Consider the following 13,646-nt stretch of genomic DNA (forward strand, 5'->3'; position numbering starts at 1 on the left):
GGATAGAGTTAGTGAGAAGGATCAAAAAAGGAAGTTCATATCGGGCCTTAGATCTACCATTAGGGCCGATGTGAATATGTTTCGACCTCATTCACTATCTTCTGCAATATCCTTGGCAACTAATTCAGAACGTAAAAATGGTTTTCCTAAAGAGAATAAAGCACATGAGGGAACTTCTTCTAAACCATTTACTAAATCTTTTTATGCTTCAAAGAAGATGTATAAACCAGGTTATGATAAAGGCAAAGACGAGGCTAAAGGCAACCTGAGTACCAATAAGAAAGTCAATGGTGGCAAACCGAAGACATCTCCTATCAAATGTTTCAAGTGCCACAAAGAAGGTCACATAGCACCGAATTGTCCGGAGTGTACCAAGAACTCAACCCCAGCAGCAGAAGCAGCTCGAGTCAACATGATTGAAGAAGACGACAATGAAGAAGAATCATTCGAGCAAGAGGGTAATTCCGATCCAGATTACTCAGAACAAGAAGGTAAACCTCATGTTCATTCTTTGCTTAAAATAAAAGGAACGATAAATGGACATGAAGTTCTTATTTTGCATGATGATGGTAGTACACATGATTTCATTTCTGAAAAGGTACTTAGAGCATTAAATCTTCATTCTTTACCTACGCACTATAAAGTTAAAGCAGCATTTACTGGAACAAAGTACAATTGCATGCAAGTAGTGAAAGATTTGGATTTATGCATCAAACCTTTAACAGAAAAGAGGGATTTCTTAGTTGCACCTTTACAAGGGGTAGATATAATTTTGGGTATGCCTTGGAGACACAAATACAATCCTATTATAGACTATGACACTCATAGTATTTCTCTAAGGAAAGACAATGAAAATATTATCCTCCAGTGTCAAGTCAAAGGAGAAATGAGTCCTTTGTTGAGTCACACTCAAGCAAAGAGAGCTCTAAGAAAAAGAGATAAGACTTATATGGTATGGGTTAACCAGCTTGATGCTAAGTTGGACACATCCAAAAGACCAAAGTTTGATTCTTTTATCTCCAAATTTAGTGACTGTTTTATGGAAGATTTGCCTCCAGGATTACCTAAGTCTAGGCCTGAGGATCATAGCATTGATTTATTGCCTGGAAATTCCCCGCCTTGTAAAGCTCCCTATAGAGTCAACAATTTAGAGCAAAGAGAAATCCAAAGCCAAATAGAAGACTTGCTAGAGAGAGGCCTTATTCGACCTAGTAGTTCACCTTTTGGAGCTCCAGTACTTCTTGTTAAGAAGAAGAACGGAACTTACCGAATGTGTGTAGACTATCGTGCATTGAATAAGATTACTGTCAAGAACAGATATCCTACTCCTAGGGTAGATGATCTTCTTGATAAGCTTAGAGGATCAAAGGTCTTTAGCAAGATTGACCTAAAGTCTGGGTATCATCAAGTCCGTATGACTCAATCTGACATATTCAAGACAGCTTTTAGAACCCAAACTGGTCATTATGAGTTTTTGGTTATGCCATTTGGTTTGACCAATGCTCCAGCTACTTTCAGCCGTATGATGAATCGTATATTCCTTAAGTTTCAAAGTTTTGTTATAGTGTTTTTTGATGACATTCTTGTTTTTAGCAAGAATCGACAGGAGCATGAACAACACTTGGAACAAGTGTTCAATCTTTTGAGAGAAAATGAATTGTATGTCAATCCTGAAAAGAGTTCTTTCTTTCAAGAGGAGATTGAATACTTAGGACATATAGTATCGGCCGAAGGAATTCGTGTAGATCCTAAGAAAATTGAGTGTATTGCTTCTTGGCCTACGCCTAGAAACATACATGATCTTAGATCTTTTCTTGGCTTATGTAGTTATTATAGGAAGTTCGTCAAGAATTTTGCTTGTATTGCCAATCCTTTGACTGAACTCCTTAAGAAAGCTACAAATTTCAATTGGACTGAAAAGCAAGATAAATCTTTTGCAACACTCAAGAATGCTTTAACACAAGCACCAGTTCTTACACTACCTGATTTTCAAAGACCATTCTTTATAGTAGTGACTGATGCTAGTGGCAAAGGATTTGGAGCTGTTCTTATGCAAGACAACCATCCTATTGCATATCAAAGTAGAAAGCTTAAGCCTGCAGAGCAAAATTATAGCACTTATGACAAGGAATTAGCAGCAGTAGTGCATGCTTTGAAAATCTGGAAGCATTACCTAATGGGCTCTGAATTTCTTATCAAGACAGACCAACAAAGCATTAGGCATTTGCTTACGCAACCTCTTATTTCAGATAGACATATCAAATGGGCAGCTTTCATTCAAAGTTTCCAACCTATGATTCAATATCAACCTGGAAAAGAAAATGTTGTTGCCGATGCTTTGAGTTGAAGACCAAATATCAACAACATTTCTATAATTGAAAGTGAACCATTCGTTCTCATGAAAGAAACTTATGAAGTTGATCCAGATTTTTCTCAAATATGGATTAAATTGCGTGAAAACAATTGGACACCTCACGGAAGTTATTCACATAATGATGGCTATCTTTTCTTTGAGAAAAGATTGTGTGTTACTCAACCTTACAGACAGCTTGTCTTGGAAGAGATGCACCAACCACCATTTGTGGGACATAGAGGAGTTTCCGCAACACTTCAAGTAGTTTCTCGAGAATTTTATTGGCCCCATTTGAAGAATGATGTAGCTAAGTTTGTAGCTGAATGTAACATTTGCCAAACAATCAAAAGCTACAAAGGCAAAGCTTTAGGATTGCTTATGCCTCTACCTATTCTTGATAGACCATGGGAACAAGTGTCTATGGATTTCATTACTGGCTTCCCTACTACTTCCAATCACCATGACATGATTTGGACAATAGTGGACAGATTTAGTAAGCAAGCCTATTTCATTCCATGTAAAAAGACACTAACTTCTCAGCAAGCCGCGAACATATTTGTTAAGCAAATTTTTGTTCATCATGGTCTACCCAAAGTGAGTTTCTGATAGAGATTCTAAATTTTGTAGTCACTTTTGGGTTGCTCTTTTCTCAAACTTAGGCACTAAGTTAGATTTTTCCACGGCATTCCATCCGGAATCGAATGGACAGACCGAAGTTACAAATAGCACTATCTTAGATATGCTTAGAGCCTATGTTTCCCAGCAACCTAGTGCATGGGATAAGTACATACACCTACTCCAATTTGCTTATAATAATACTCCTCATACTGCTACTGGTCGAGCACCATTTGAGATTATCTATGGAAGAGCATTGCCTATTCCGGCTACTAGACTCTCTCATAAGATTGAAGCAGCCGACCAATATGTTAGAGACTTTGATCGCATTCTATCTGAAGTACGTGATTGTATTCAAAGAGCTCAAGAGAAGTATACATCTCAAGCAAATAGGAAGCGCAAAGATTTTTCATTTCAAGAAGGTGATTATGTACTTTTGAGAATTGAAAAGCGTCGATTAAAGAGTGTGGAAAAATTCCCTGCAGTGAAGCTAGCGCCTAGATATTATGGGCCATTTAAAATCCTTCAAAAGATTAACGATGTGGCCTATAGACTAGAGCTTCCATCTAATTGGAATATCCACAATTCTTTTCATATCCATCTCTTGAAACCTTTTCGAGGAACACTTCCTACTCACCCAACATATGAGGAACCACCTCTTATTGAAGGAGAGGAAGAAGTCTTAGTTCCTGATGCAATCATTGACCAAGAGATAACAACAACAAGGACAGGTAATCAATATTCCAAGTATCTTTTGACTTTTAAGAATCATCCACAAGAAGATGCTAAATGGATGCCTGAGAAATTTTTTCGAGTTTACCCTGAAATTCTTCATTCTTTTCAAACCCAGCAAATCCGCAATTGAGGACAATTGCAAACTCAAGCAAGAGGGATGTCATGAGAATATATTTTAAGTCCTCTAGAAAAATATTATTTATCCCCTCTTGAGTAATTTGGGGACGCCTAGATTACTCTTGCGTCATGCCGGCTAGGTTAATATCGTGGGTGACACCACTATAAATATTAATACGTGCGGTATATGACGTATGTTTGAGGCCACCTATGATTATTTCAGTTAGGTTTGTATGGCAGGGTGATTCCTGGGGTACTTACGCCTGGTAGTCATGAGTTGGTGATGATTTGTGCCTGTTTAATATTTGTGGGATTAATTTAATAATTAATTGGGCTTATATTTTCAGGTGATGAAGACTATGGGAATTGAAGAGTTTACTTTGGAAGAAATGTCTTGGATCATCACATTTCATTTTTGGCAAGCATAGTAGCTTGTAATCTTATTAAATGATTTTTCCATTTTGAACATTAGGAAAGATACATTTATTTTTGTGGAATTTATTAAAGCCTATGGCTTTACCCTAGTCCCAATTTGACACTCTATTTTTGTTAAAGAAGAGTGCCGTGCTCTCTAAAAAGCACATCTTGTATTTTGGGGGCTATGGCCTAATTTTGGTGAAAAGGAAAGCTAATAAAGAAATACTCTTGTGTGGGGAGAGGCCACGCACAAGAGGGGGGAAGATTGCACCCAATATGGTCTTTTTGGAGCTAAGTATTTTTTGTTTAAGTGTTTAATTTTTCAATTGCTTTTGATTTAGTTGAAGCTTACAAGCAATGGTTTTTATGATTGAATTAATTCTCTATCTTTCCACAATCAATTCCTAGAATAAGATTCCGGTTGCATATGGAAAGGATGCAAGATGTGACACTCACCTTACCCTTCATTTTGGGAGCTACTTATGGTTGCCACAATAGCCTGTTGAAGCAGCCAAAGTGTCCATAGAGTTCCTCTTCTTGTTAACTATATAGGAATGACAAACACTTTTGTATCACCACCATGCTAGCTCTCCTCTCTCTTTGACCTCCAATGCTAGAAAGCACCCTGCAGTTGGCCATGTTGGCCATATCGTTCAAAGCATCAAGCACGTATGCTTGTGATGAAGGCGTGAGGTCTTTGAAATAGGATTGAAAGATTGCACGGGCACGACGATGCGCCTCTTACTTTGATAGTTCTTTCCTGTCCACACTATGGGCACCCAAAGGAGGGGGGTGGGTTCTTCTGAAAGAGAAGGGGGCTCAGGAAGGGCTGGTTCATGTGGATTATCTAAACTAAGGGATGGTAGGGGGGGAAGAGGGCAGAGGGAGAGAAAGTGGAAGTGGAAAAGGAGGGGCAAGGATTGGATCATCTTGCAAACGGAAGGTGTTGCTCATTGACGTGCTCTCCATTCTCTCTTTCTCTCATGAGCTACCCTTTTCCTCTCCTCTTCTTGAACTTGGTGGATGGGGGGAAGTCTAGTCCTATCACGTTTCCGACTCCTATGACTTTGAGAACCCATTCTCAAGGAAGATAAGAGAGAAAAAATTATGAAGGCTTAATGATGGGATACTATTAGAGATGTGTGTTTATATAGGAAAAATAAGTTATACACTTCAAATCTAATTGGATTTCCTATCTATAATTGATTGGATAATTAAGATAAACATAAAGATAAAAAGAAAACTATTATCCACTTAAAAATTAATAATATTAATAAAAAATATTTATCATTATTACTAGATATTAAAAAATATCTTCAAATTTATCTTTTATTTTATAATTATGTAATTGCATTTTCTTTCATAATGTATTTTTTTCAAAGGTTTTTCCTACACATAAAATATTTTCAAGAAATATTCAATTCAAAATATCAAAATTTTTAAATTAAATAACATGGACTTTAAAAATAATACTAGATTTTTTAGATTGAAAGATTCAATATTTGATTTTCTAGAATTAAATTACAATTGATTTAATGGACCTCTAACAGTCATAACAAATTTTCCAAAATAAATCTACAAAAATCCAATCGTTAGATTTATAATTTTACCTTAGATACACATTTTGCTAATCTTTCCCAATCTAATCATCACCAGATCCATACAAATTAACCATTTTAAATGGTAGTTGTGGTGGGAGGACAAAATAGTATGTTTTTTAACAATTCTAATTCCTTTTAAATAATATAGAAAATAGTAGAACACATCAAAAATTACTGAATAAATCAAGTTAAGCTCCTATGTTATGTAAATTTGTGATATAAAAAGTGGGAACACTATATGAGTAATAATGTAAAAGTTATATAGGAAAAATAGCTTATACACTTCAAATCTAATTGGATTTCCTATCTATAACTGATTGGATAATTAAGATAAACATAAAGATAAAAAGAAAACTATTATCCACTTAATAATTAATATTATTAATAAAAAATATTTATAAATCTAAATATTTTTCATTACTAGATATTAAAACATATCTTAAAATTTATCTTTTGTTTTATAATTATATAATTACATTTTCTTTCATAATGTATTTTTTTCAAAGGTTTTTCCTACACATAAAATATTTTTAAGAAATATTCAATTCAAAATATCAAAATTTTTAAATTAAATAACATAGACTTTAAAATTAATACTATTTATCTAATTTTTTAAAAAAATCCTTTAAAATTAGTGATTTTAAATTCTTTTATATTAATAAGTAATATATATATATTTATTCTTTAAAATTATATATTTGATTTCTTTTTTTTGGAAAATACTAAAATATACTAAATTAACTTTTTTTAAAGTATGTTTTAAAAAAATGAGGTGGTGGGAAGGAGGTGCCACATGTCACAGGCATGCATACCACATGGCATTTTCTTGACATGTGGCACTATTATGGTGGCTGATTTGGCGATTCCATGATGTGGCAGGCCATGTGCAAAGGTGGCATGCAAAGGTGACAAGAAAATGCGGCATTAATGATGACTAGGATGATGAGGTGGGAAGTTGACCATATTAACATAGAGGGTGGAGGTGGCAAGGTGAGGTGGCAGGTGCTTATGTGGATCGTCTCGAAGCTGATATGGACATAAAGTGGCATGCACATATACGATTTGTGCCTACCTAAGCCTCACACACATGGCATGATATCTAGGCTTTGAAGATTACCAAGCCTAAATTTTCATACCTAACTAGGATTGGTTTTAGACTTGAAAAGGGGAGACTGAACACAATATGGGAATTTTCAATTGGGAGGATTGAAAATGGTCCTTCCCATACTCAAATTAAGCCAAATGTTTTTTAATAAATTCATGGTAACAAGTATATTGATCCGTAGATTTTTTAGATTGAAACATTCAATATTTGATTTTCTAGAATTAAATTACAATTGATTTAATGGGCCTCTAATAATCATCACAAATTTTCCAAAGTAAATCTACAAAAATCCAACCGTTAGATTTGTAATTTTATCTTAGATACACATTTTACTAATCTTCCCCAATCTAATCATCACCAGATCCATACAAATTAACCATTTTAAATGGTAGTTGTGGTGGGAGGACAAAATAGTATGTTTTTTAACAATTCTAATTCCTTTTAAATAATATAGAAAATAGTAGAACACATCAAAAATTACTCAATAAATCAAGTTAAGCTCTATGTTATGTAAATTTGTGATATGAAAAGTGGGAACACTATATGAGTAATAATGTAAAAGTTATAGGTAATTTAGTCACATTTGGTGTACCTGTCCAAACCTCTGACAGGGCCTGTATATAATTTTGGTTCCCAAAGAAAAGGGGCTTTGCAATTATTGAATACTCGATCAGATTATAGTTTTACTTGCCCAAAGTTTCATATGATGTTTCATTAGAAGACCTTAAAGTGAAACTCCTTGGCTAACTAGGACAAATTGGCTATTCTTCTTGAAAAATTACATCTTTTTAGGCTAAACCCAAGGGTGCCCAAACTAGATAACCAGGTCCTCATCTTGCAATCACCCTTATGGTGTTTAATTAAAGATGAATTATTTAATTAAGCACCACATATGCCTAAAATATTTAAAATATAAAAATTGCTATGGAAAGCTTAAATCAAAGTGAAAAATGGATGGACACATACTTGTTCACCTTTGTTAGCTCCTCTAGGCACTTACTTGCTACTTATATAGTAGGAAAAATCGAAATCAATGGGAGAATGGATGGGCACTTACTTGTTTAATAATTTTTGTAAGCTCCTCTGGTCACTTACTTATTTAGTATGAAAAGACAAAATTACTATGCATTTAGTTTAAATCAAAGGGAAAATGAATGGGAACTTACTTGTTTAATAATCTTTGGAAGCTCCTCTTGGTACCCCCACCACTTCATTGCTCCAATGCTTCAAGGTAGAAGAAAAAACAACAAACAAACAAGAAAAAATAAGTAGAAAACAAACAAATCAAATACTCAAAATTGATGGATTTACCTCTAACCAGGCAACTCAAGACTCCACTTTTAGCAAAGTAAAATGCATGCAAGGGGAAGAAAGCTAAAGCAACTTAAGCCTCCATTTAGCAAAGTTAAATGCATGCAAGTTGACGTACAAGCTAAAGCATTGTCTCCCAGGCAATGGTGTCCCAAGAAACGATACCAAAGATGTTCAACAATGGAGCAACAATGGAGCAACCTAGAGCCTTGCATGAAGATGGGAGGAAGGTGATGTGGGACTAGTGCCTAGCCATCAAATATGGCAACCCCCTCTTGTGGGGGAGCTAGGTCACCTCACTTACATCACCTATCATTTCAATGGTGCCTTGCAAGAGTGGGTAGGGAGCAATGGAGGAAAGAGCTATAGAAGAGCTTAATCTCTACTCCAATGCCAATGTGTGCTTACAAAATGGAGAGACGAAGAAGAAGCTACGTGAAGCTATTCTAGCTCTATTTATATACAAAAATTGTCTTGGTAGTTGGCAATACACATGTCTTAGGCTTAGCTAGATCCCATAATCATATATCATTAGTGTTTAGAGTCACAGGCTCAGCTAGATCCCATAATCATATATTGTTTAGTGTTCACAGGTTGAGTGTGGTTACAAAAAATGGCATGTTGGTGCATTAAGAGTAATGTTAACTATGTGGCCGATATGCATGCATTTCCTATAGTTAGTACTCATGATTTGCAATGTTCCAACATGCTTGTCTTGATGGAGGTTGTATTCACAAGTTTAGCATAATATAGTACTTAATACTCATCATTTCCTTCTCGTCTAGATTAAACAATTATATTTCTATGATTCATATTCATGTGTAAAAGTGCGGGTTGCATTCTCTCTCTCTCTCTCACACACATACACAATATTTAAGAAATCTCACATCATTTCTCTCTCTCTCTCATTCTCACGATAACATACACACGCACAGGCACACACAAATGCATGAGTGTGCACACTATATTTACACTATATTTATGGCATTCTCTCTCTCTCTCTCTCTCTCTCTCTCTCATTCTCACGATAACATACACACGCACAGGCACACACAGCCCACGCGTGTACACTATATTTAAGATCATGATCTCTCCGTGTACACTATATTTAAGAAAACCTCACATCATCGTCTCTGTGTCTCTCTCTCTCTCTCCTTCTCGCTCTCTTTCTCTCTGGGCGCGCGCGCACACTATTTCAAACAACCACACATTAACAATGGCGAGAGAGAGAGATAGGGTTTCACGAATGGAAGAAATTACGAAGGGTAAAAAACAAAGGGTAATGCGCGATCATGATATCTCCGTGTACACTATATTTAAGAAAACCTCATGTCTCTGTCTCTCTCTCTCTCTGGGCGCGCGCGCGCACACTATTTCAAACAACCACACATTAACACTCTGGGCGAGAGAGAGAGAGAGAGACACACACACACAGAGAGAGAGGTTTCACGAATGGAAGAAATTACGAAGGGTAAAAAACAAAGGGTAATGCCCGAGTACAAACATACGGAAGACGTGGGAGAATACGTAAGGTAGAGTACAACACACTACATACGTAAATGGGTCTGGGTCTGCGGCTCTGCTCCTGCGCTACCAAGAGTTGACAATGGCAGATTATTCGCTTTCACTGTACCTCTCCTGCCTTCATTATTCACACGCCAATTTTCCAAACTCTTTCACGTTGCCATTTCTTCCATATTAACTTACTGCCTTCTCCCCCAACGATCAGTTCTTTAACCTTCATTGCAGTTAGCTTACACACAGTCAGTCCCTTCCACCTTTTGAAAAGAATGAACGCTTGCTCATACAGCTTACTATTCGCTTCCTTTCTCTTCATTCATCTCTCATCACCTTCACTCCAAGCTAGACCAGATTTTACCTTTGTTTCTGGTACGCGAGCTTTCATCATTAATCATTTCTATTAGGTGCTGAGATTATCATTACATCTATCTAACAAGCTTGCTTTAATGATTCCAGGCCAAAACAGCCTTAGCCGGTGGAGAGATGGTACAGCCCACCACCACATCAGAGATGAGAACAATGGAAACAATATGGGTCAGGTAGCTAGTTGTTGTTAATTCTAGCCCCGGGTGTAATTATTTAGATTGTTTATGGAAATTGCAATATATGATCATAAGCAAACTCAATCTAAGATGCAGCTCTATATTATCATAATCCAAGTGTATTGCAATTGCTTTTTTAGCATAGCTATCGTGCATGTGATTATTAATACATCAAATTATCTGCAAGTTCTTCTTGTTGCTGTAGAAGCTATGGTTAAATAACATTATATGCATGCCATTTTGATTGCTGCAGAAATGAAGGGTATAGGATGCATTTTACATGCTTACTAATCAATTATATGCATGCCATTTTAATTGATGCAGAAGTCGAGGTTATTAAAAGGAGTAGAAGAGGAGGCACAGATGGGATCAAGGCCACCCACATGTGATAGCAAGTGCAACAACTGCAAGCCTTGTGAAGCAGTTCAGGTGCCAACCACACCCCAAGCCAAAACCCCCATTAGCCCTAATTACTACAAAGCAGGCAACCTCACAGCTCAGTCCAACTCCAACTACAAGCCGGAGGATTGGAAATGCACTTGTGGGAACAGGTTCTATAATCCCTAGGCTAATTAGATGATAATTGCCCCTTCTGCTACTTGATTAATTAGATGATAATTGCCCCTTCTCTTACTTGATTAATTACTCTCTTGTTAAGCATTGCCAAGTTAATTGTACAAATGAGCAGCAACTTTAAACAGACCAATAGATCACCTTTGATGCTATGGCCCAAGTCATTTTGGAGGTTCAAAGCATCTACATTTACTGTATGCTCCAGGGATTGAATAAAGGCTTTGATTTTATGCCCTGCAAGGTAATGGAAGCTCTGCTAATGGTTTGATAACATTAATAATCTATGTATGGATGTGGGAGGCAAATATCATGATTTTTTTAAAAATATATTTTTTATTTTTGGGCATGCAAGATATATATGCTAAAATGATTTGTAATCCTAATACAAGATGAAGCATTGGACGATGAGATGAATAGAAAAGATTCTTTGAGAGTACAAGTGGTGGGAAGCAAAATCTAGCATGGGTTTGGATGCTAGGAATGATATGAAACAGTCAAACGTGTTGGAGAGGCAATTAAATCAAAGGGGCTTAATTGGGGTCCAAAATGCTTGGTGTTTGAGGATTGAGAAGTGTTTTTTTTGGAGAACCAACCTAGGCTAGTACTTGTCCATTAAGCCACCACACAAACTGTCCCCCCAAAACAAGAAGCACTTTGCTTTAAAAAATGCATCAAAACAAGGAAAACCTACGGGCAAGGTCTTGCATGGGGCAAGGAGCTCTTGACGTGGCCTCCTCTCATCTTAATCCGTGTCACATTGAAACTCAAAAAACCAAGATACATTCCAATTTGGATGCATCATGATTCATGCCCCATTGCCCCAATAGCCAAATAAATTGCCCCTTAATTTGATATCATTCAATCATGATATCATCCCCTCTCCCACATATCCTTTTATTATCATCACCTTTTATTCCCATGTTGCACATTAACAAGATTTCTTGCATGTCTCCTTGGACCTTAACCACATGATATGCCTTTAATCCTTCCACTCTCCACTTCAAATCAAAGATTTCAAGAGTGTGTGTGTATCTGCCTAGTGATCTCACCTCCTGTTTGTTAAGGTATACTCTATTGAAATCATTACTCCTTTGGCGTAAGTGTATATTTTTATAAGGATCATTATCAATTTTCCTTAAAACGGTTGTTGTGGTATATCATCTAAGTGCGATTACTTTATTAGGTCTATATTTACAACTTGGGATGGCCAGGCAGGGCTAGTGTGTGCGTGCATGTGTGTGTGTGTGTGTGTGTGCGCGCACGTGCACGTGCATGTGTGTGTGTGTGTGTAGGAGAGAGAGAGAGAGAGTTGACACATTTTTAGATCCTTATTTCAAAGAAATTTACCTTAATTTTTATCATTTTTTGTATTACAAACACTCCTGTGCATATGAAGTCCTCAAACAATGTTAAGTTACAATAGATGCACTCAATATTGAATCTATTTACTTTTAAACTAGGATTGCTAAATGTTGTAATATACAAGTTACAAAAGGTCATAGTTATGTACACTATTTTCTAATCTCTCTACATATCTGTGCACTTTGAAAAAAGAAATAACAAGGGTTCTTGTTCTTGAACTTTGTAATATCTAATGTTTTTCATCATGTTTTATTACAATGGAATCTCATATTTTACATAGCACCTTGCTAGTTTGCATATCTTTAAGTGATCCTTCTCTCATTTCCAAAATTGTGTATGGGGCATGATACCTAAGCAGTGAGTGAAACTTTACTATTTGACACATGATCTTGTTAAGATCAATGCACATGTTTTACGTTAACTGTCATAATGAGCATTTGGCACCTTCCTATATAGCAAAAATAAACATTTGGCTAGATAGTTTATAAGAAAAAATGAAGATATCTAGTAAAAGTCCGGATGGAGAGAAAATATAACTAGTTCTAGATCTTAATTCTATGAAAAATGATAAACTATGTAGGAAATAATTATATATAGTATAACAAATCACTATATAGTACTTATAAAGTCCTAAAAGCATTTCTATATAGTAGGAAAATCTCAGATCTAGCATATAACAAGTCACTATATGGTATTTGTATAGTAAATCATTGCTATATTATAATTTATGCAGTAAAAGCCTAGATCTAGAGACAGTGGAACACTTCATAGATCTTTTTGGTACATAGTAGATAAATCAAATAATAGAATACTATGATGGAAAACATTGTTTTAGAGTAAATTGCCATTAAACAAATTACCATGTACTAATTTATATTAAAAAACATTGCTATATAGCAAATCAACAAATCACTATATTGTAGTTCGTTTTTTGAAAATAATGCTATATAAAACTAGGTCAATGATTGCCTTGCTTAATCACATTCAACCATAAGGCAACATTTTCAATCAAATGATTACAAATATATTTAATCTTGTCTTTCTCTAAAAAAATTTTGTCTTTAAAGTTAGCATCTAATTGAATGAGCCAAGCAACACGAGCATCTTTCTTCTTGTCATAATTCTAGAAAGTAAATGCCTTTCGGTTGATTCAGGAGTCTTTTTGAGAACTCTGGGCATGCAAAGAAGCCTCAACAATGTGTCTAACTTGATTATTTTCCTCTTCATCAGAATGGAAAATTTTACATTTGCCCTTAACGTTTGATATGACGTTCAAACTCGTGTCTATGATCACACTCATTTTATTTTTCTCTTAAAATGAATCAATTTGCTCTTGCATTGTATATGTGGTGCAAGTAAATTAGCCATTTTGTGTAAGCATATAAATACATAAA

At 35.7% G+C, this 13,646-nt stretch overlaps 1 protein-coding gene across 1 annotated transcript; it reads left to right on the plus strand.

Moving 5' to 3' along the window:
* The first annotated feature begins 9,950 nt into the window (after window positions 1-9,950).
* Window positions 9,951-11,105, plus strand: LOC147616377 (EPIDERMAL PATTERNING FACTOR-like protein 1). Its single transcript, XM_086777066.1, has 3 exons — window positions 9,951-10,144; window positions 10,232-10,314; window positions 10,642-11,105. Exons 1-3 carry the CDS (start codon window positions 10,045-10,047, stop codon window positions 10,882-10,884), a joined length of 426 nt encoding a protein of 141 aa, XP_086633192.1. The 5' UTR covers window positions 9,951-10,044; the 3' UTR covers window positions 10,885-11,105.
* Window positions 11,106-13,646: the final 2,541 nt, after the last annotated feature.

Source organism: Cibotium barometz, chromosome 38 (assembly GCF_041138505.1).
Source record: "Cibotium barometz isolate CiBa-2024 chromosome 38, ASM4113850v1, whole genome shotgun sequence".
Lineage (NCBI taxonomy): Eukaryota > Viridiplantae > Streptophyta > Polypodiopsida > Cyatheales > Cibotiaceae > Cibotium > Cibotium barometz.